Genomic DNA, 22,948 nt, shown 5'->3' on the forward strand with positions numbered 1-22,948 from the left:
CTGTCAAGTGTTCATCAGAGAAACAGCCTGGGGGAAGAAACTGTCTCTGTGGAGGCTGGTTTTAGCAGACAGTGCTCTGTAGTGCCACCTGAAGGTAGAAGCCTAAACAGTTTGTGTGCAGGTTTGTGTGTGGGGTCTGCAGGAATTTTAGCTGGATAGAGGGAAGGTCAGCGCTGCTGATTCTCTCTGCAGACCTGATTGTTGGTTGCAGTCTAAACCTGTCCTGTTTTGCGGATGCGCCAAACCACACTGAGATGGATGAAGACACGACAGACTGGATGATGGCAGTGTAGAAGATGACCAGCAGCTCCTGGGAAGGTTGTACTTCTTGAGTTGCCTCAGGAGGTACAGTCTCTGCTGGGCCTTCTTCTGAACATTGTCTGTGTTTGAGGACCATCTGAGGTCTCGAGAAATGACGGTTCCTAGGAACCGGAAGTGGTCCACAGTAGATAGTGTTGTTGAGGATGGTGGAGGTTGTGTTCTCTGAAAGTCCACCATCATCTCCACAGTCTTAAGCGGGTTCAGTTCAAGGTGGTTTGGAGCACACCATTGTACCAGCCGATCCACCTCCTGCCTGTATGCAGAATCATCACTGTCCTGGATTAGTCCAATAACAGTGGTGTCATTTGCAAACTTCAGGAGTTTCACAGATGGGTGTAATAAAGCAAAGGATAATATGTATACAAATGACCAGCAGAGTACAGCTAGTGATTGGCAGGTAACATTATGCAGAAGCAAAGGTAAGATATTTGCAACAGCAACTACAGTAACACTGAGGAAAAAAAAAAATCTGTTATTTTTGAAGATCAATTTGAAGTTCATAGGACAATGATCAGTTTTCACTGCTGCATATAATAATTACCTTCTTTACTTTCATTCCATTAGGTGAGATGTAATACTGACACAAACTGATAGGCGCTTACTCTGACAGGTTCTGAGCCTCATACGTCACCAAATGATCAATGAATAAATCAAACACATATTTAATATAAAATTTCAAAATGATCAAATTCATCTTGAGGTTTCATATCCATTTAAACTAAGAAAGTGGAGCACATTACCCCAGTTCTAAAGTCCTTCCACTGGCTCCCTTTATCTCAGACAATAGACTTTAAAATACTTCTGTCAGTTTATAAATCACCAAATGGCTTAGCACCAAAATACATTAAAGATCTATTGCTCTTGTATCAACCTTCCAAACCACTCAGGTCTTCTGGTTCAAGCCTATTCTGCATCCCTAGAACCAAGCATGGAGAAGCAGCATTTAGTTATTATGCTCCACTAATCTGGAATAAACTTCAAGAAACCTGCATAGATGCTGATTTAGTTGTTTTATATTAAGGTTAAAAGCCTATTTGAGTTGCTTGTGATTGTTCTATTTAAACTAATAACTGAAACCTCATTAATTTCAGCCTGTAGTCCAACTTTTCTTACCTTTATCATGTCACTGCAATGTAGTTTTTTCAACATGTAAAGAATTTAAAATGTTGTATAATGTAATCATTACCATGGACTGGAACACAGTTGTACAACTGCAGCACTAATTGTCTTGAAACTAAGCTGCTTATTTGGTTGCTTAAATATAAAAAAACTGGAAATATTTTTGCTTTAACGCGCTGTACAGTTCTTTCTTTGTCATATAACTGTGTTTTAAAACGAGCTTTAAGATGTCATATTGGTGATCAAAAAGCATAATACAGTCAATCATGAACATAGCTTTTTTTAAACTCCAAAGTTATTCCTAGGAGATATTTAACACAACCGCAAGAGAAGGAGTAAAATAAAAATGTGGTCTGACCTAAGAATTTATAGTTTACAGTGTGGACTCCCCAGTGCCCGAACCATTAGCTTGAGTCCTGAATCCTGCAGATTATTGTTAAACAGGCCCAGCTCTCTCACTTGTCATGATGGTGAGCTGAAAACTGAAAAGTGGCAGGAGCCTTAGAAGAGCCTCCTTTTGAAGCAGAGTATTTCTTCAGGTCAAACATATCCAGATCTTCTCCTGATGACAGTAAAATGAAGACCAGGGCTGACTACTGAGCAAGAGACAGTTTATCTGTGGAGAGACTTCCTGAACCCAGAGACTGACAACTCTAACCATTATCCATTCCCAGCCAGCCTTAGTACCGCATAGGCCTGGACTTCATGCATCTAAAACAAGTTTAGCTCCTTTCTGAGAAGACAAAACACTCACTTGAAGTCTCCAAGGTCCTTAGTGTGAGCCATTTAAAAACCGTTAAAGTGACCCTTCTTCAAGCATCAGAGGCTGTAGTCAAGCTAGACGAACCAGCCAGCTCTCACACAGTGTTTTTATGGGGCTGGAGTACTAAACATTAGAACATCTAGGTTTATAACTGCTTTCAGAATAAAAGCATTTATCAGAGAGCAAAAGATATTTTAAAAACTTCAAAACTAACATCTACAGCTGTGACTGTGAAAGGTTCATCCACATGAGATATGGAGGTTCAAAATTAAAACCCCATAAACATGGGACCCTCTCAAATGTATAATGACCTAAAAAACTCTGTTATCTCAGGCTCCAGAACGTGGCCCGTTCTGGGGTGGCCCCGCGCCATTCCGGACCCTTTGTGGGGTGCCTTGAGAGGACATTATTGCAAATAAGCGCTATATGAGGAAATAAACTGAACTGAAACTATCTCTGTAGTTATGCTGCTATAGGCTTAAGCTGCTGGAGGACATAATGATCACTTTCTCCCTCTTCGCTACATTTACTCACACTACTCTCCAATTTTGCATTATTTGCTGTTATTTTAGCTGTTAACTTTATGTTCTCTCTCTTTTCTCTTCCTAGAAGCTACACCTGGCCTGACTTTGTGTCTACCTGTGACATCTTTCTGGAGAGGGGCATCATCCATGCTTTTGCTGGCAACAACTTAATGCTCACCCTCTACAGATGACCCACATGACCCTGTCTTTCAGGGTTTAACCCTTTCTCTCTCCTAGACATAGCTACTGGCTGAGCTTCTACTGTGACTAACTCTATATGCTCTCTTTCAGACTCTATCCTTGAAAACTGTCTCAAAGTTGATATGTTCTTTCTTTCTAGATGAAACAACTAAAGGAGCTACATCCACTAAAATTTACATTTCCATCCCATAGAAAGTACTCCTGGATCAGTGCTTCTGTGTTCTTTTTGTGTCTCTGCTCTGTTCTCTCTAATCCCCAGTCGGTCGTGGCAGATGGCCGCTCACACTGAGCCTGGTTCTGGTTCTGCTGGAGGTTTCAGAATGTATGTACCTGACTTTTGTTAAGTGCCTTGAGACGACATGTGTTGTGAATTGGTGCTATATAAATAAACTGAATTGAATTAAAGGAGAGAAAATCAGCAAATAAAGTTGTCATTTTTGTGAGTGGGCATGGCTTATTTGATATCACCATTCAAGCTAATATGTTAAGGAGTCCTCACTGATGAATCACACAAATTTTGGTCAGGATCCGATGATGTATGAGGCAGATAAAGCAGTTGAAGTTTCCTAGGGCGCGCCGTTGATCCAAATTCCAATTTAATCCATTAGAGTTGTTTCGGGGTTGACAAAGATCAATCTTATTTGGTTTGGAATAAATTGGACCATGCATTTGTCATTTAAAGCCAAACCTAAGGCTATGGTGTGATGTCGCATTTCGCCACGCCTCCATGGTCATACCCTCCAGCCAAACCCGTCAGTACTGGAGAGAAACTTAGACCATCATGTTATCTGTCACTGGGGACAGTTTCATGTTGATTAAATGAAGGGGATAAAATATGGACCATCCAAAGTGAACCATTACACTTCTGGTTGTCAGGGGCAGGGCTTGGATGATCCCCAATGTCTTAAGAGCATACTGAGTGATGTTGAAGTCTGTAAGTCAAAAACTGTAGGAGTTCGCTCAGATACGTGTGTAAACGAGAGAAAATGGCGACTTTGATCCAAAATGGCCAACTTCCTCTAGGGTTTTCAAGATATATTTTTGTAGAACCTGAGAAGTCCAACAAGACCATCTTGTTATCTGTCAGTGGGGAAAGTCTCATGTTGATTAGGTGACGTGGGTCCAATTTGGACCTTTCAAAGCAAAACACTACACTTCCTGCTCTCAGGGGGCGGGCCTTCGATGATGCAAGGATTTGACCATTGAAGATTGTTCGGGGGCAGATGTGGATAAATACCAGAAGGTTTCGTGTCTCTGCGACTTTCCTTGTAGAAGATGTAACAATTTGTTGTTTTATTTCTCTGAGACTAGGTCAGGCTCCGCCCCTTCAACATGCTCATGAACTCACAATTTTGTTAACTTTACATCCCCCATCTGTTCTGCAAAAACTGACCAAATTTCAAACTGATTGATCAAAATCTATAGGAGGAGTTAGATCAAATATAGAAGCAATAAATTGCAAAATTAGGGTCAAAATTGCAAATTCAATCCAAAATGGCCAACTTCCTGTTTGTTATAGAACGTGATTGCATCAGAGTTTTAGATAGAAATCCTTCAAGTTATAGACCCATTGCACTAACATCATGTTTAGGTAAGATTATGGAAAGAATGATAACTGACAGGATTACATCTTATGTATAATGTAGAGGATTACTGTCAGCATATCAAAGTGGGTTTAGAAAAGGAAGAGGTACAATGGACTCTATTGTGTGTTTGGAATCAGATATTAGAAAAGCCCAAATTAATACGGAAATGGTGGCAGGGGTATTTTTTGATATTGAAAAAGCATATGATATGGTATGGAAGGATGGATTACCTATAAAACTACATAAAATGGGACTAAGAGGAAGAGCCTAAAATTGGATTAAAAAAATTTATTAGGTAGAGTTATTCAGGTACAGATGAGCGTAGCAAAGTCAGATAAATATAGAGTAGAAAATGGAACTCCACAGGGCAGTATTATAAGTCCTTTATTATTTTCGATTATGGTTAATTATATGTTTTCCGGAGTTGATCAGGGTATTATGCAATCATTATTTGCTGATGATTGGGCTTTATGGAGAAGGGGAAAAAATGTAACATTAGTGTATGAAAGTAAATAACTTTAGATTCCTTGGAATATTATTTGACTCAAAACTTCTATGGAGTGAACATATAAGATACAGTACAGACCAAACGTTTGGACACACCTTCTCATTCAAAGAGTTTTTTTTTATTTTCATGACTATGAATATTGTAGCTTCACACTGAAGGCATCAAAACTATGAATTAACACATGTGGAATTATATACTGAACAAAAAAGTGTGAAACAACTGAAAATATGTCTTATATTTTAGGTTCTTCAAAGTAGCCACCTTTTGCTTTGATTACTGCTCCACACACTCTTGGCATTCTGTTGATGAGCTTCAAGAGGTAGAAGTAAGTAACTCTCAGGATGTGACGTTTGGACTTTGTTTGTGGTTCTGTGTTTTTGTTTACCTTTTTAGCTAGATGTTTCTTACTTGTGTTTTGTATTCATGTTAGTTGTGGTTTTCTGTTTTGGGTTATCTTCTGCCCCCCAGTTTGCTCTCCTAGTTCCCTTGGCGTTGCTTTCCTGTTTATTTTCTTAGAATGGTTTCCTTATGATTATTATTATTATTTCTCTTAGTTCTCTGGTTCCCTTGCACTCTCATTTATTAGTTTCCTTTCTGTTACTCCTCTCATCAATTGTTTTCCCCTTTTAGTTTTTACACAGTTTAAGTTCCCTTTATTCTACAGTTCTTCTTAGCTTTGTTCCTCTAGTTCTTTTTTTTCCACCCTCTCCTTTATAGGTTAGCTTTAGTTATTGTTTACTTAGGTTTCTTTACTTTTGTAGTCTGGGTTTCCTTATGGTTTCTGTTTTGCTAAGTGCTTAGATTATTGTGTTCCCTTCTGTTTCTCAGTTTCCTTCAGTTCATGTTGATCCTTGATTCTTATGCTTTATTTTTATCTTGGTCTGCTTACTGTCTTGTCTTTAGTCCCTTTCCTCATGCTTTGGTTGTATTATGTTCACCTGCTCCCTCTGCCTCCCAGCCTCCTTGTCTCACCTGTTCTTAGTTCCTTTGATTACCTGCCTTTGTTCTCCCTCTGTATATTAGTTGGTTTTGTTTCATTGTTCCCTGCCGGTTCCTCTGTTCATTCATACTCTGTTCTGCCCGCTTGTTACACCAGGAGTTAGTTATGTGTTTGCTTTGTTCCTGCAAGGAGTACACATGTATGTTTTGGATTCACTCATGTTTGTACCTGCAGTGTTTTCATTGTTTTTTTTTTGGAATCCTTTGAATAAAGCTGAAGACTGCTTTGAGATGCTACATCCAAGCACTTGTCTGCACTTTGGTCCACACCAAAACCGCATCATGACAGTAACTTTAAATTTCTTGGAATATTATTTGACTCAAAACTTCTATGGGGTGACCATATAAGATACATTGAGGGGAAATGTAAGAAAATTGTGAATATAATAAGGTGCTTAATAGGATCAGATTGGGGGGCAGATAAAACTGTTCTAAAAATGATATCGCTCTGATAAGATCAATATTGGATTATGGATCTGTAGTATATAAACTGGCTGCAAAAACAATGATTCATAAATTAGAGATAATTCAGAATCAAGTGAGATTATGTTGTGGGGCTATGAGAACTTCTCCAAATGTGGTTGTACAGGAGGAAATAGGAGAGCTCCCTTTGCATCTAAGATATAAACAAGTTATGATGAATTATCGGGCAAACTTACAAGGACATAGGATAGAAAGACATCCAGCAGTTAAACCTTTACAGCCGTGCTGGGAAAATCGAAACGCAAAAGTAGACTGTTTTGCTTGGGCAGCAAACATGTGGTAATCAAATGGGATTACAAGGGAAGAGATATAGCATTGCTGTACCCTATTCAGTTACATCTTATTGGTTGTTTCCTGGCATTGATGTTGATCTAGATATCCATAAAGAAATGCAGATTTATAAAGATAAGAGGAATTGGATAGATATAGTACATCATAGATTTGAGAACACATACAGATCATTTTTTGTAATATATACAGATGGTTCTAAGGATTCAGAGTCAGCTAAAGCAGGATTTGCATATTTTATTCCTGATCTAAACATATCATTGAAGCAAAGAACATCAGATCATTTAGCTGTCTTTACAGTTGAAATGATTGCAATTCTGATGGCGTTACAATGGGTAGAACAAAACAGAATAGAAAGACTTCTTATCTGCTCAGATTCACTGTCCTCCTTGATGTCGATTATGGGTTTCTCATCCAAAAGCCATATAGATTTAGTATATGAAATTTATGACATTTTATTTAGACTTATACAATTTCACTTAATAGTTAAGTTCATGTGGGTTCCTGCTCATAAAGAAATAGAAGGTAATGAAGTTGCAGATCGTTTAGCCAAACAGTCTTTAAATCAAGATAGAATTATGGAAATTGCATTTAGTAAATCTGAAATAAAATCTGTTTTTAAGAACAAAGTAAAATTAGAATGGCAGCAGCTTTGGGATGAGGGAACCAAAGGGCAACATCTATTTCAAATACAAAAATCGGTAGGTAAAATGGAAGTAATTGGAGAATATCGAAAAGAACAGGCAGTCATAACAAGATTAGGATTAGGACATACACGATTAAATAAAACTTTACATATCTTGGGTAAACATCCAACAGGCAGATGTGATTGTGGAATGGATTTGAAAACAGTAGAGCATTTTGTAATTCAGTGTGAAAAATATAGGATGAGTAGAGAAAAATTAAAGCAAGAATTGAGGAAGTATGATATAGAAGCATTGAGAGTAAATACAGTACTAGCTAAACATGAAATGATAAATACAGTATTTATAAGATTTTTAAAACAAACGGGATTATTTGCAAGAAAATAAAATAGGTCAGTTAGATACTCTGGCTCACATTTCAGCACAGTAGATGGCGATAATGCATCTAAACGCCAAACAATCTCAAGAAGAAGAAGAAGAAGAATAGTTTTAGGTAGGGCTCGGGGAGTTCTACATGTTTACCGAATTTCATACATGTACGATAAAGTAAAGTCAATGAAGAGGCTCTTTAAACATTTCCGGGGGGGCGCTGTGGAGTCATTTTATTGCGACTTTGGCGAAACCTCCAAAATACGTAAAATTCACGCGCGACTGACGCCTCCAGCAAATTTGGTAACTTTTTGAAAATGTTAAAGCCGCCAAAAAGGTAATTAATTCGTTGTCCGAAAAAATAACAACATTGAACATTCGAATTACAGTAGCGCTTAGCTACTCGGGTCCAATAACAATACATCCATTTCCGGTTCCGCTGGCCCCGCCCCCTCTTCCCAAACACGTGGATCTCTTCCGGGTTATTCATCCTTTGTTCTCTGTTCGTCAGCAGCCCAGAAGCGGGAGTGTTGATAAAGCTGTAAGAGAGCTGCAGCAGCAGCAGTTGATGAACTCTGGAAAGAAGTCCAGCAGCTTGAGGAACATCTGGTCAAAGAAACTGGAGGGAAGCAGGAGCTCAAACAGCGGCAGGACGCAGCAGAGGAAGAGACACCAGATGATGGATGATGTTTTCCAGCCCAGATTAGGTTTGGATGTTTCCTTCTTCATGCCAACTGTGTGGATGGTAGTTAAAGTTTAGGAGCCGTTTTCAGTCTGCTGGTGGATTATTCCTCTGAATTAGAACTCGTTGTTAGGATAGTGAAACATCAGCAGGAGCTTCTGGAGCCCAGCTCAGAAATATTAGAGTTTGAAACGACAGAGGATCATCTAACTGCGGTGAAGTGAGCCGACGATCGCTGACGGTAGAAATCAGATGCGTCCATCCATGGTGTATTACGGTAGAGGAGCTGTATGTTATGTACCAAACACCCTGCACCATGCAAACTGTTTAGGCTTCTACCTTCAGGTGGCGCTACAGAGCGCTGTCTGCTAAAACCAGCCTCCACAGAGACAGTTTCTTCCTCCAGGTTGTTTCTCTGATGAACTCTTGACAGTCAGAGATCCAGAACAACACCATGCATACCTGGACTGATCTCACATTATCTTCTATTGTAAACTCAGTTGTGTTTATATCTACATTTAAGAAGATATTCTTTATTATTGAGAACAAAATGTACCAGAGTCAAATGTCTTTTTTTCTGAACAAACTTGGCAATAAAGCTGATTTTATGTAGTTATCATTTCCTTTTAGTTATTTCAAAATAAAACAGCCATAACTGGATTAATCTGTGTTATATATTTGTATATTTTCAGTATGAATCACATATACTGAATCAGAAAGTGTTCATAATGCATGTAATGTGTTTCAGTGCTGGGAGCAGATGTTAAAGAAGAGGCTCCTGAAGAACAGAGTCCTGATGTGGATCAGCAGGAGCCAGAGCCCCTCCAGATAAAGGAGGAACAGGAGGAACTCTGGACCAGTCAGGAAGGAGAGCAGCTCACTGTGAAGGAGGAGACTGATACCAGGTTTCCATTAACTGCAGCTCCTATCAAGAGTAAGGATTTGTTTGTGTGTGTGTCTCCTGTCTGGCAGCTAACAGTCTGGTGCATCTGGTTGTCTTTTATGATCAAAAGTAGATTTGCTTCACAAAAAGGAGGAAGAAATTAGACGTTTCCCTAGTTTCAGAGTTGACTTTATTAAATGAATGATACATATATACATACAGTACATATCTGGGCCAGCAAACCTAATCCTGTTATGGAACACAATGTGACTGTTTTTCATTTAATAAGCAAAATTAAAATGATCTCATTAAGCATTTATACTGTATTTGTGTAAAACTACTTGACTTCTAACAGTAACTTAGTAACGATACACAAATGTCATGATTCACTGCGTTTCATTCAGGACAAACAAGCGTATAAATGTATAAAGGTTTTATTTAAAAGTGACCAAAAATGTTTAGATTTCTCATCTGATTTTATCAGTACGTTCTAGTGTTTGAAAACGTGGGCAGCGACTTCCATATGGTACTGAGTTTAACGGCTGCCTCAACAGGCATCGCAGATCTTACAGCCACAGCTACGGGCAGCAGCATCGACAATAGATGCGGAGAACATGGTCGACGATAATCAACTTTGTTGTTATTGTTAGACCTCATGTGGCTGGAGTGTGTCTGCAGTTCCTGCAAGATGAAGACATTGAAGCTATGGTCCGGCCCGCCCGTTCCCCAGACCTGAATCCGATTGAGCACATCTGGGACATCGTGTCTCGCTCCATCCACTAACATCACGTTGCACCACAGACTGTCCAGGAGTTGGCGAATGCTTTAGTCCAGGTCTGGGAGGAGATCCCTCAGGAGACCATCCACCGTCTCATGAGGAGCATGTCCAGGTGTTGTAGGGAGGTCATACACAATACTGAGCCTCATTTTGACTTGTTTTAAGGACATTACATCAAAGTTGGATCAGCCTCTAGTGTGTTTTTCCACTTTAATTTTCTGTGTAACTCCAAATCCAGGACTCCATTGGTTAATAAATTTGATTTCCATTGATGATTTTTGTTGTCAGCACATTCAACTTTGTACAGAACAAAGTCAGGTTCATACATTCCAATTAATCCTAACCATTGAACAGTTCAGTCATATTCAGTTATTTATTCAAATTGGATAAAAAGTTTATCTATCTAAGGAAACCCAGCAGATTGCATCCAGTCAGTGACTTGCAGCATTCACTCCTCCTGGATGAGCATGTAGAGACAGTGGACAGTTACTGGCGTTGACTTTGCAGCAATCCCTCATACTGAGCATGCATGTAGCGACAGTGGAGAGGAAAAACTCCCTTTTAACAGGAAGAAACCTCCAGCAGAACCAGAACCAGGCTCAGTGTGAGCGGCCATCTGCCACGACCGACTGGAGGTTTGAGAGAACAGAGCAGAGACACAAAAAGAACAAAGAAGCACTGATCCAGGAGTACTTTCTATGGGAAGGAAAAGTAAATGTTAATGGATGTAGCTCCTTTAGTCGTTTCATGTAGAAAGAAAGAACAGATAAACTCTGAGCCAGTTTTCAAGTTTAGAGTCTGAAAGAGAGCACATATAATTAGTTACAGTAAAAGCTCAGTCAGTAGCCATGTCTAGGAGAGAGAAAGGGTTAAACACTAAAAGACAGGGCTATGTGGATCATCTGTAGAAGGTGAGCATTAAGTTGTTGTCAGCAGAAGCTTGGCCGATGTCCCCCTCCAGAAAGGTGTCACAGGTAGACACAGTCAGGCCAGGTGTAACATAAAGGAAGAGAAAAACGAGAGAACATAAAGTTAAAAGCTGAAATAACAGCAAATAATGCAAAATTGGTGAGTAGTAGGAGAATGTAGCAGAGAGGGTGAAAGTTGTCATTATGTCCTCCAGCAGCCTAAGCCTATAGCAGCATAACTACAGAGATAACTCAGGATAAACTAAGCCACTCTAACTATAAGCTTTATCAAAAAGGAAAGTTTTAAGCCTAGCCTTAAAAGTAGACGGGGTGTCGGCCTCACGGACTAAAACTGGGAGCTGGTTCCACAGGAGAGGAGCCTGATAACTAAAGGATCTGCCTCCCATTCTACTTCTAGAGACTCTAGGAACCACCAGTAAACCTGCAGTCTGAGAACAAAGTGCTCTGTTAGGAACATATGGACCAATCAGATCTCTGATGTATGATGGAGCTAAATAATTAAGGGCTTTATATGTGAGGAGGAGAATTTTAAATTCTATTCTGGATTTAACAGGGAGCCAATGAAGGGAAGCTAAAATAGGAGAAATATGATCTCTCTTTTTAATTTTCATCAGAACTCTTGCTGCAGCATTTTGAATCAGCTGAAGGCTTTTAACTGCATTTTGTGGACATCCTGATAGTAAAGAATTACAATAGTCCAGCCTTGAAGTAACAAATGCATGGACTAGTTTTTCAGCGTCACTCCTGGACAAGATATTTCTAATTTTGGCAATGTTCCGGAGATGAAAGAAGGAAATCCTAGAAACCTGTTTAATATGGGATTTAAATGACATGTCCTGGTCAAAAATAACACCAAGTTATTCAGCGCTGTTCCTCTGATCCCTACAGCATATTCCAGCCTTTCTAAGTAAATATTATGGTCGACTGTATCAAATGCAGCACTGAGATCTAACAGAACCAGTACAGACACAAGTCCATTATCTGAGGTCATAAGAATATCATTAGTGACTTTCAGCAGAGCTGTTCAGTGCTATGATGAGCTCTGAAACCTGACTGAAACTCTTCAAACAGGTCATTGCTGTTGTCTGCTTGGATCAGGTGTTCTATCCCCCTTGCCCCATTCCTTTACATCTGTGCTGGCAAGGTGTCAACTTCTGGAATCTGCAGCATGTTGGACATATTTCACCTGCTTCTCCAACTGCTGCTTCTCCGGACCCAGTACCCATCAGGATAGCTCTGGTGAAGGCAATATCCATCATTAACAAAACTTTTATCCTTAAGTATTGTTTCCTGACCCAGGATTTTGACTTTCTCTGCTTGACTGAAACATGGATTTCTACAGGTGAGTCCATGTGTTTTGTGAATTATTCCACCACTGCTGCTCATATTTTAGTGCCCTACAGTCCTTGAGTGATTTTATATTTATGTGGAAGACTGTTAAGTCGGTCTTTTTTAAAACTTAATGGTTCTGTTAACCTCTCCTTGGTGATCTCAGTGGCATTGGGGCATTGATGATTTCACCAAAGAAATTTCATAAATCTAGAGGAGCCTGAGCTTTTGCAGCTACGGCTTCTAAAATGTAAAATTAGCTGCAGCTGTAGGTTAGGCAAGCTCCATCTTTGCTGTGTTTAAAACTAATTTAAAAACAGACTTTTTCTTGTTTTCACCAATTAAATCCAGCTTATACTATTAAATACTTCCCCAGTGCCTGGAATTTTTTGTAGAGAACGTCTAGATCTTGTTTTGTTCTTGTTCTGTCTGACAGAGTAGCACTCAGAATTGTTGTGAGTGCAAAGAAGAATCCCCCAAAATTTACTTTCACAAGTGAAGCATTACGGCTTTCGTTATAAAGCTCGTACTCATCTTCCACCTCATCCTTGTCGGGGGGGCAGAGGCTCCCAGACTTCCCTCTCCCCAGGCACCTAATCTAGCTCCTCTTGGGGAAGCCCAAGGCATTCCTGGGGCTTAGAGAGACATAGTCTCTCCAGCGTGTCTTGGGCCGTCCCCTGGGTCTCCTTCTTGCACTCTGCTGCAAACTGCCCCAGTTCATGTTGCAGGTCTTGGCTAGAGGGACCCAGCAAAAAGGAGAGACAAAATCCACCGGTCCCCAAACCCAACCTTTTCTGGTTCTTGGCTGTCCAACACCCACAGGGAATAGGTCCTTCTTCACCTGTAAAGACCCGATGGCCCCCAATAAAGAACTCCTTACTCCTGGAGTGTCCCCCACAGGGTACCAGAAGGGACAGAGTCAAACGCATGTTCAAAGTTTTCTATTAGAAGTATTTCTGGTAGGAATTGGGTTTTTTGTGTTAATAGTTTGATTTATTTCTAGTTTTGCTTTCCGTAGTTTGCCCAGCATTTCGTCTTCTTTCAATGCTTTTAACAAGTTAATGGTTTCCTCTAATTCCTGACTATTCTCTCTTTTTCTTCTTATGTGATGAGAATGAGATTATTTTGTCTCTCATCAGTGCTCTCCCTGCCTTTCATAGAACAGGTGTTAATGTCCCAGTCAGGTCATTGTACTCAAAATATGAAGTACAATCATCTTTAAAATATTTGATAAAATCTTCTTCCTTAAGCAATGTTGTATTAAATCTCCATATTTTACTTTGAGGGTTTTGCTTATTTAGTAGAGTTAAAGAGATAGGATCCAAACCCATAGCTCAGATTGTTGTGGAGGAAAAAATGAAACTGTATTTAAAGTTTGAATTTATTTAGATATTTGACTTGGTGGCCCTTTTTACTGAGTTAGATTGTGTTTAGTTACACTCTGCCATGTGTACATGTAACCGAAAACAAAAAAAAAGGAATTTTATTGTCACTGTGCTATTTTTGGCTCCCATTTAACTTGTTCTTCAGTTTTGTTTTTCTCTCTTATTGGGTACACAGCTCTGTAAATATTTGAATGTTAAAGGTAGCCAGTGTGTTAGCAATGCATCGGTTTACTACTCCTAAATTTCCTAACGGTAGAGGTGTTTGGTTCAGCAGTGATGCTGACAGTGGGGCTGTTGGACATTCAAAGCTCACATATGATGGTTGTGCTGAATCAGGGCTAGGTCAGAGCCAGGGTTGTACTTCTATTGATGAGTTCATGAGGGAGGTTCCCCCAACTTCCACACCCCTCAGTGGTGTTGATGCCCTTCATCACCTTACAGACATGGTTGGGCAGTTGGGTGCTCAAATTGATGAATCTAAACTAATGTCAGCTGCTGTCATAAATATGAACAATGAACCCCAGCCTACCTTTGTCACTCAGAACTCACACTGTGACAGTAACAGATATGACCTACCTCATGTGACAGTCCATGTTAAACCTGATGATGTGACAACACTGACCAATGTTCAGTTCAAGATTGACTTGACTAAAATGCACCTCAGAAAACAAGGCATACCTACGTGTGGTCAAGGAGAAGAGGTCATGTGCCATTTAATGGGTGTTGGGTTGTGGAATGAGTGATCAGCTCAAACCAACAGTCAGACTCAGAGGAACAACACAGAGACTTTTTACTCGCCTGCAAGGGTAATCACACTGATCTGCAGTGGACTACAGAGGTGTGATGTCTCGACGGACTTTATTTATACAGCAGAGTAAACAAGTGTTCAGGTTTACAGAAGTGTATGCGAGACATATCAGGCATAGTTTAGAGAGTGGAAACAGGAACAGCTGGTTCTGCTTTCGGGTGTTGCAAAACCAGCTGCACATAGACCAAGATAACAAGTGGAATGTTTCAGAACGCTGGGTAACATCTGCATGTGACCTTTTAGAATAGACAAGAAATATATGTGAGTGATAATGGTGAACATCAATGTATATACATTCAACCTAACAATGGGCAAAGCCAAAGATTTGGTACAGATTGCCCTGCGTAGTTGTCCTTCACTTGATGTTGAGAATAATCCTGAGCTGATATTTGATGTTTTTCTCCATTACTTCAGTGAAGCTCCGTCATGTCTCCCTCTTGTTGACTTCTATGGCACTCTTCCCAAACTCAAGGAGAACCCTGTTGACTATTGGATAAGACTAAACAAGGCAGCAGACCTAGCTCTTGATGACCTACTTAAACATTGAAAGCAGACAGAGAGCATGAATGATGATGTGGCTCTCATGTTCGTCAAACACTGCCCTGACCCGGAGTTATCCTGCACTTTAAAGTGTAAGCCAATTCATGAGTGGATGTCATTTGATGTTCAGCTAAGGATTGATGACTACCAGAGAGAGTTGAGGGCAGCTGGCAGAACCATTAGTGCTCAACAGCTGAGAAGTCAGGTCATTTCCTCCCCTGAGCAGCCCAGCCCAGCATTGCCTAGCCTGGCAGCAACTGAGCATTGTCACACTGAGCATTGTCACACTGAGCATTGTCACACGCTAATTTCCTTCACCCTCCTTTCCCCAATCGCAATGCCATGTAAATCAACTTTCGTGCACCTCTCCAGCGTCTGTCTCCTGTCAGGGTGGCCCCCATGATGATAGAAACTGAGACTCCGTACCAGTTGTGACACAAAATCTTCAACATTCAGAGGAGAGACTCCTCACTCGCATGGTTGACATGTTTCAGCAGATGATGGGAGAGAATTCAGCAGCGCAACACTTTTCATCCTACTCGGGGTGGGAGGTTTCGGGGTGCACCTCGTGAGCGACACACCAGAGAGACAGGTTGCAAAGTCTGTTATGAATTAAGTCACACTAATTCTTCGCCCTGCATGTCTGAGAGACTGTTATTTGCCTGTTTTGCCCCTGGCCACACCAAACAGAACTGCTCTGTAAATAACTCTTCCCAACCCTGGTCTGATGGAAACAAGTAGATTCTGTATTCGGAGGTAGGCTGTACAGGTCACCCCATAAACCCAAATTGATGACATGTCAGATGCTGAGACTGTATGCACATCAGAGAAAGACTCATGTAGTGACTCAGGAGTTGTTGTTTATCAGAAAGTTCACAGAATTGGCAGCAGCGACAGTCTTTTCTACACTTTTGTGAACATAAGTGGGACATTTAGGATAGGTGGGATGCTGGACATTAGTTCAATGGCCTGTAGCATCAGTGAGGCAGCTGAAATGAAGCTTAGAGAGGCTGGAGTGATAACAGACCAAAAAACTAATTGATGTGGATGTGGTCCTTGTTGGAGTGTTAACCATAAACCTCCTGATAATGAATTTACAGACCAGCTCCTCTAGGGTAACAAAACACAGAGGTCAGAGAGGAGAGAGGTAAAGGGAAGTTCAGAGTATTAAAAAGAAAATAATTTTCCACAACAATCTCATTAAGCATTTGTACTGTATTTGTGTAAAACTACTTGACTTCTAACAGTAACTTAGTAACGGTACAGAAATGTCATGATTCACTGCATTTCATTCAGGACAAACAAGCGTATAAATGTATAAAAGCTTTTACTTAAAAGTGAACAAAAATGTTTACATTTCTCATCTGATTTTATCAGTACGTTCTAGTGTGTGAAAACGTGGGCAGCGACTTCCATATGGTACTGAGTTTAATGGCTCCATACGCTAAAAGCACCTAGAGGGTCGATCTTCCCTTAACAAATTATAAGTTTAAAATTGACAAAAGTTGGTTTGTACTATAGGATGTGGAATGGAGAGAAAGACTAGAGGGAAATTGCAACAAACCACAGAACTACAACACGAAACGTTGGATGAAGACAGCAACACTAGCAACAAGTCTGAGCACGAGGTCATGGAGGCTATTCAGGCTAGCATCATTGCGTTTACAGACAGGTATCATGGGCGGAGGTATAGAAAGATTTTACCAAAACTATGGACCTACTGAGAAAAGAACTGGGAGGATTTTCGACAAGAGATGGGTGGAAAGCTAAACAAAATGGTTGCCGAGATGAAAGAAATCACAGAGGGTCGTGGACATGGAGGACCTTAACATGGAGAGAATAGAGGCACTAGCACGCTCGCTGCTGCTGCAGGAAAAAGTTCAAGCTCAGTTCACCGATCTGGAGGCCGCTCAAGGCGAAACAACATATACGCGTCCTCAGAGTTCCCAAGGGGGCTGAAGGCAACAACAATACAAGAGTTTATAGAAAGTTATGAACAGGACCGGTTACAAAGGGGAGCCCTGCCAGAGTCCAACATGCACCGGGAACAGGTCCCGGTGAAGTCCCGTAAATATACAGTGACTGGAGGGTCCCTATAAAGGGCCCCCGATTCCATACTGCTGGAGCAACCCCACAGGGCATCACGAGGGACATAGTTGCATGCCTTCTCCAGGTCCACAAAACACATGTGGACCGGTTAGGCAAACTCCCATGAACCCTCGAGTACCCTGTAGAGGGTATAGAGCTGGTCAAGTGTTCCACGGACGGGACGAAAACCACACTGCTCCTCCTGAAGCCGGGATTCGACTATCGGCCGGACTCTCCTCTCCAATACCCTGGCATAGGCCTTACTATGGAGGCTGAGGAGTGTGATCCCCCTGTAGTTGGAACACACCCTCCGGTTATGAGGCGTGTCAACCATGACAGCCCCACAACATCCAGAGACTTGAGGTACTCGGGGCGGATCTCATACAGGCCAGAAGCCCTTCCACCGCAGAGCTTTTTAACCACCTCGGTGACTTGAGCCTGGGTGATGAAAGAGTCTGACCCTGCGAACCCAGCCTCTGTTTCCACCAGGGAATGAGTCATGGCAGGATTGAGGAGATCCTCAAAGTACTCCTTCCACCACCTGATAATGTCCCCAGTCGAGGTCAGCAGCCTCCCACCCCCACTGTAAACAGTGTTGTCGAAGCACGGCTTCCCCCTCCTGAGGCGCCGGACGGTTTGCCAGAATCACATCGAGGCCAGCTAGTAGTCCTTCTCCATGACCTCACCGAACTCCTCCCAGACCCAAGTTGTTGCCTCTGCCACAGCCCGGGCCGCTTAGCCTCACGGTACCTGTCAGCCGCCTCAGGAGTCCCACAAGCCAACTACAGCCGATAGGACTCCTTCAGCTTGACAGCATCCCTTACTGTCGGTGTCCACCACCTAGCTAATTTCCTTCACCCTCCTTTCTCCAATCTCAATGCCATCTAAATCAACTTTCGTGCACCTCTCCAGCGTCTGTTTCCTTTCAGGGTGGCCCCCATGATGCTGGAAACTGAGACTCCGTACCAGTTGTGACACAAAATCTTAAACATTCAGAGGAGAGACTCCTCACTCGCATGGTTGACATGTTTCAGCAGATGATGGGAGAGAATTCAGCAGCGCAACATTTTCATCCTACTCGGGGTGGGAGGTTTCGGGGTGCACCTCGTGAGCGACACACCAGAGAGACAGGTTGCAAAGTCTGTTATGAATTAAGTCACACTAATTCTTCGCCATGCATGTCTGAGAGACTGTTATTTGCCTGTTTTGCCCCTGGCCACACCAAACAGAACTGCTCTGTAAATAACTCTTCCCAACCCTGGTCTGATGGAAACAAGTAAAATAATTGAAAATCCTTATAAATTATTATGTACAAAATTATAGCTATACTGTATTTTTTATCAGCAATGTAATAACTATTCTCTTTCAGCTTTAAAGAAAGGCAATTCAATCACTGGATATCGAAGTGCTTTAAAAATTCATATTTATACCATGACACAGTGAAACCATAATATTTACATTAAGGTTATCACACCATTGTGGCCTCTCTGATTTTACCTACTGTACTGTTCACTGATAATATTTATCAGATTCTTTTCTCTAGTTTTAATCTTTATCATCTTTGTAACATTGTAAAGATAAAGTTGTTCATAATGCATGTAATGTGTTTCAATGATGTCTGCAGATTTTAAAGAAGAGGCTCCTGAAGAACAGAGTCCTAATATGAACCAGCAGGAGCTGGAACTCCTCCACATAAAGGAGGAACGTGAAAGAATCTGGGCCAGCCAGGATGGAGAACAACTGAATGTGAAGAAGGAGACTGATGATACCAGGTTTCCAGTAACTGTTGTTCATATGAAGAGTGAAGAGGATGAAGAGAAACCTCTGTTCTCTCAGCTTCATCAAAGAGCAGACAGAGATCTTCCAAGCAGCAACTCAGGTGACCAGATAAAAGTAGAAATTAAAGAAGAGGACTGTGGAACAGCAGAATCCAGCAGGAACCCAGATCTAAATACTGATGGTGGCTCTTTCAACTATTCAGAGACTAAAGACAGTGAAGATGATGAAGAGGATGATGATGTCAAGCATCATGAATCTGATCTTAAACGCTTGTCAGACTCTGAAACTGAAGACAGTGAGGATGATTGGAAGGAGAGCAGGACTCCAGGATCAGGCAGAAACGCTGTCAACAAATATTTGAGCTGCTCTGAGTGTGGAGGAAAATTTGCTAACAGACGCTCTCTTCAGAGTCACATGACATGTCATCCAAGATTAACGTCTTCAGATTGTTCTGGTAGTGAGACATGTTTCAGAGAGAAGAAAAACATAGATTCACTGACGAAGGTCCAGACGAGTAGTAAAAATTTTAACTTGAAACATGATTTAAAAAAACACACAACATTCCACACAGGAGACAAACCCTTTAGTTGTGGTAAATGTGAAAAAAGATTTTCCCTGAAAGCAAGTTTAGACAAACACATGAGAATCCACACAGGAGACAAACCCTTTGGTTGTGATGCATGTGGAAAGAGATTTTACCAAATGTCAGATTTAGACAAACACACGAGAATTCACACAGGAGACAAACCCTTTGGTTGTGATGTTTGTGGAAAAAGATTTGCCTGGAAGTCAGCTTTAATCAGACACATGAGAACCCACACAGGAGATAAACCCTTTGGTTGTGATGCATGTGGAAAAAGATTTGCCTGCAAGTCACATTTAAACATTCACACGAGAATCCACACAGACGACAAACCCTTTGGTTGTGATGCATGTGGAAAAAGATTTGCCTGCAAGTCACATTTAAACATTCACTTGAGAATCCACACAGGAGAAAAACCCTTCGGTTGCGATGCATGTGGAAAAAGATTTGCCTGCAAGTCATATTTAAACATTCACATGAGAATCCACACAGAAGACAATCCCTTTAGTTGTGATGTTTGTGGAAAAAGATTTGCCTTTAAGTCAGTTTTAACCAGGCACGTGATAATCCACACAGGAGAAAAACCCTTTGGTTGTGATGCATGTGGAAAAACATTTGCCAGGAAGTCATGTTTAGACGAACACATGAGAATTCACGCTGGAGAGAATTCCTTTAGTTGTGATGTTTGTGGAAAAAGATTTGCCTGGAAGTCAGGTTTAACCAGACACATGAGAATCCACACAGGAGACAAACCCTTTGGTTGTGATACATGTGGAAAGAGATTTTACCAAATGTCAGTTTTAGACAAACACATGATAATCCACACAGGAGACAATCCCTTTGGTTGTGATACATGTGGAAAAAGATTTGCCAGGAAGTCAAATTTAGACACACATATGAGAATCCACACAGGAGACAAACCCTTTAGTTGTGATGTTTGTGGAAAAAGATTTGCCTGCAAGTCAACTTTAACCAGACATGTGAGAATCCACACAGGAGAAAAACCCTTTGGTTGTGTTGCATGTGGAAAAACATTTGCCAGGAAGTCCAATTTAGATGTACACATGAGAATCCACACAGGCGAGAGAAGCCCTTTGGTTGAGATGCTTGTGTAATAAGATTATACAAAAAGTCAAATTTAAACCTGCACAACTCAGAGGAACTAAACCCTCAAGCTGTGATGCTTGTGCAAGTCATCTTTAAACGTACACAGAAGAACAGACAATGGAGAGAAACCTTTCAAATGTGATCAATGGTTCCACTCAGGCTCAATGATCCAGAGTGTTAACCTCTCTGGTTGGGGTCTCTGTATTTAGGAAGTTCATATATGAGATTTGTTCTGTTAAAGTCCCAGAGAACTATGATAAGAGTCTTGATTTGTGTTCCTCCACGTCTGTTATTAGGTCTGCCAGCTAAGGGCGGCAGATCTGTGGAAATCACGGGTTTCTTATGCTAAGGAAGAGCATCTCAGTCATTCAGTTTGTCATGGAGCAGATATTTGCTAGGTAGATATACAAGAGCGGAGCTTGCAGTCCTGTCAGAGCTTGACAAGCGTACCTGCACATTTTCCCAGTCTGATTCTCCCGTACTTCCCACAGAGAGTTTCTTAGGAGTTGCTGTCTGGTTGGAAGTACCTGTAGTACTACTGCAAAGTATAGTACAAATACAGGGGGAAAAAACACAAAGTACAGAGACGGCCTTCTACAGTGCCATCTTGGATCTAACTGAGTCCACAATGATCTGGGTTGGGTCCTTGTAGTGTTTCAAGGTTGTTCATCTTTTTTGCTAGAGATCATACGTTCCCTGTTGTGGTCGATGAAAACATGGTTTAAACCTCCCCAACACCTGGTAAACCCACCATCCCCACCAAACCCTCTCCCCTCCTATGGTGCATTCACACTGGTTTCTCGTAAGCTGCTTGGGTCGCAATTTGGGTATTTGAGTTTTTGAGTTGTCCTTGTAAACAACTGTGTCGTTCCTATTGTGATACATTGCATTAAAGTCCACAAGAATATTATCAACCAGAAAATATGGTAAAAAACCCTAAAGATAAAAAAAAAAAACTTGTCATGTAACAAGTTGATATCTTGTGTTAATACTAGAAGTTTGTTGAATCATTTTAGAGATGAGTTTCATTCTAGAAATCTATGTCTATGTTATGGATCCAATTTATATTGTTGTGTACATTATCGTTTGGTATATGGTCGCCTCTGGCTGCTCATCTCTCTCACATTGTTGTGCCCCAGCTGGGGATGAAACGTGGACTTCTGTTAATCAGAATGGTCCACATAAGAGGTGGTGTCTGGGCAAAGAAAATTAGTTTAGGATAAAGCAACCTAAATATTGTTAATTTTATGGTGTTTAGTTTTTGACAGACTTTATTTGAATGATATGCTTTAAACAATGGTGGTTCAGTAATGGGATTTTGTTCCATTTTATCTTTGTTTTTCTTTAATCTCCTTGAACTAACCTGCTAAACACTTGTTCGAATTTTGCTTAAAACCTGCTAAAGGCTATCTCTGCTAGCAGCTAACATGCTAATACCTCTGCTAATACTACACAGTAGCCAGCTTTGTTTACAACAGAGCTTGTTTCATTCACGCTGTACTTGTTAGATAACGTGCCGTCAGAGCTTGTATACAACAATAAATACTATTAATACAAATATTAACCTATGGGTTAAACTTATACGACTGTTGAATAATGTATTTTCTTTGTGTTAGGATTCGGTTACCCAGATGTGGTACCACCACATTTTTCTGTTTGTCCATTAGCCGTGCGCCCCCTAGCATCTTTAAATAAAGGTTTGCGCCACCATTTTAAGAGTTAATAACTTAGTTCAATCATGTGCTGACGAATACTTACATAACATTGAAAATCAGTTCTCCAAAAAGGTTATTGATTTCTACTTTGGGAAATCGTTCTAAAAAAATATTTTATTATTATGATATTTATTGCCTGCTTCACACGGCAGGATTTTCAAATTGTCAGCTGATTTTTAAAACCTGAGACCCCATAAATGGCGATAAAAAAATGGAGGTATAACAGGTTTGGTAAAACGGTATGAATGAATGTTTTAAGGAACTTTAGCTGATTTCTTTGTAAGTGATGCAGTTACAACTGAATGCATTGAGTATAATTAATTGAATATCAAAATAATGTTGCTTGTAGACTTCCAGATTTCCATTTAATTGCATATTGATTCTATTAAGTAGATCTTCAGCTGTTAGAAATTTCAATTTAATTCAGTTTATTTATAAAGTGCCAATTCACATGTCGTCTCAAGGCACTTTACAAACTTAATAAAGTTGAATCATATAGATTTTAAGTCAGGTAAATACACTCCAATTAATCCTAAC

At 40.7% G+C, this 22,948-nt stretch overlaps 3 protein-coding genes across 8 annotated transcripts in view; 2 read left to right on the plus strand and 1 right to left on the minus strand.

The window, feature by feature from the left end:
- The window catches only part of LOC124861426 (gastrula zinc finger protein XlCGF57.1-like), a 1,067,819-nt gene that overhangs the window by 630,113 nt on the left and 414,758 nt on the right, over positions 1–22,948 (minus strand). The gene's annotated exons all lie outside the window — the stretch shown is intronic.
- The window catches only part of LOC124861417 (gastrula zinc finger protein XlCGF57.1-like), a 364,644-nt gene that overhangs the window by 202,981 nt on the left and 138,715 nt on the right, over positions 1–22,948 (plus strand). The gene's annotated exons all lie outside the window — the stretch shown is intronic.
- LOC124861448 (zinc finger protein 25-like) overlaps positions 8,278–22,948 on the plus strand; it is a 47,302-nt gene continuing 32,631 nt past the window's right edge. Inside the window, exons 1-2 of the mRNA XM_047355237.1 lie at positions 8,278–8,512; positions 9,236–9,421. Of these exons, the coding sequence (XP_047211193.1) occupies positions 8,374–8,512; positions 9,236–9,421 (325 nt within the window). The 5' untranslated portion in view covers positions 8,278–8,373. The remainder of the gene's footprint in view (positions 8,513–9,235; positions 9,422–22,948) is intronic.

Source organism: Girardinichthys multiradiatus, chromosome 24, assembly GCF_021462225.1.
Source record: "Girardinichthys multiradiatus isolate DD_20200921_A chromosome 24, DD_fGirMul_XY1, whole genome shotgun sequence".
In the NCBI taxonomy this organism is placed as follows: Eukaryota; Metazoa; Chordata; class Actinopteri; order Cyprinodontiformes; family Goodeidae; genus Girardinichthys; species Girardinichthys multiradiatus.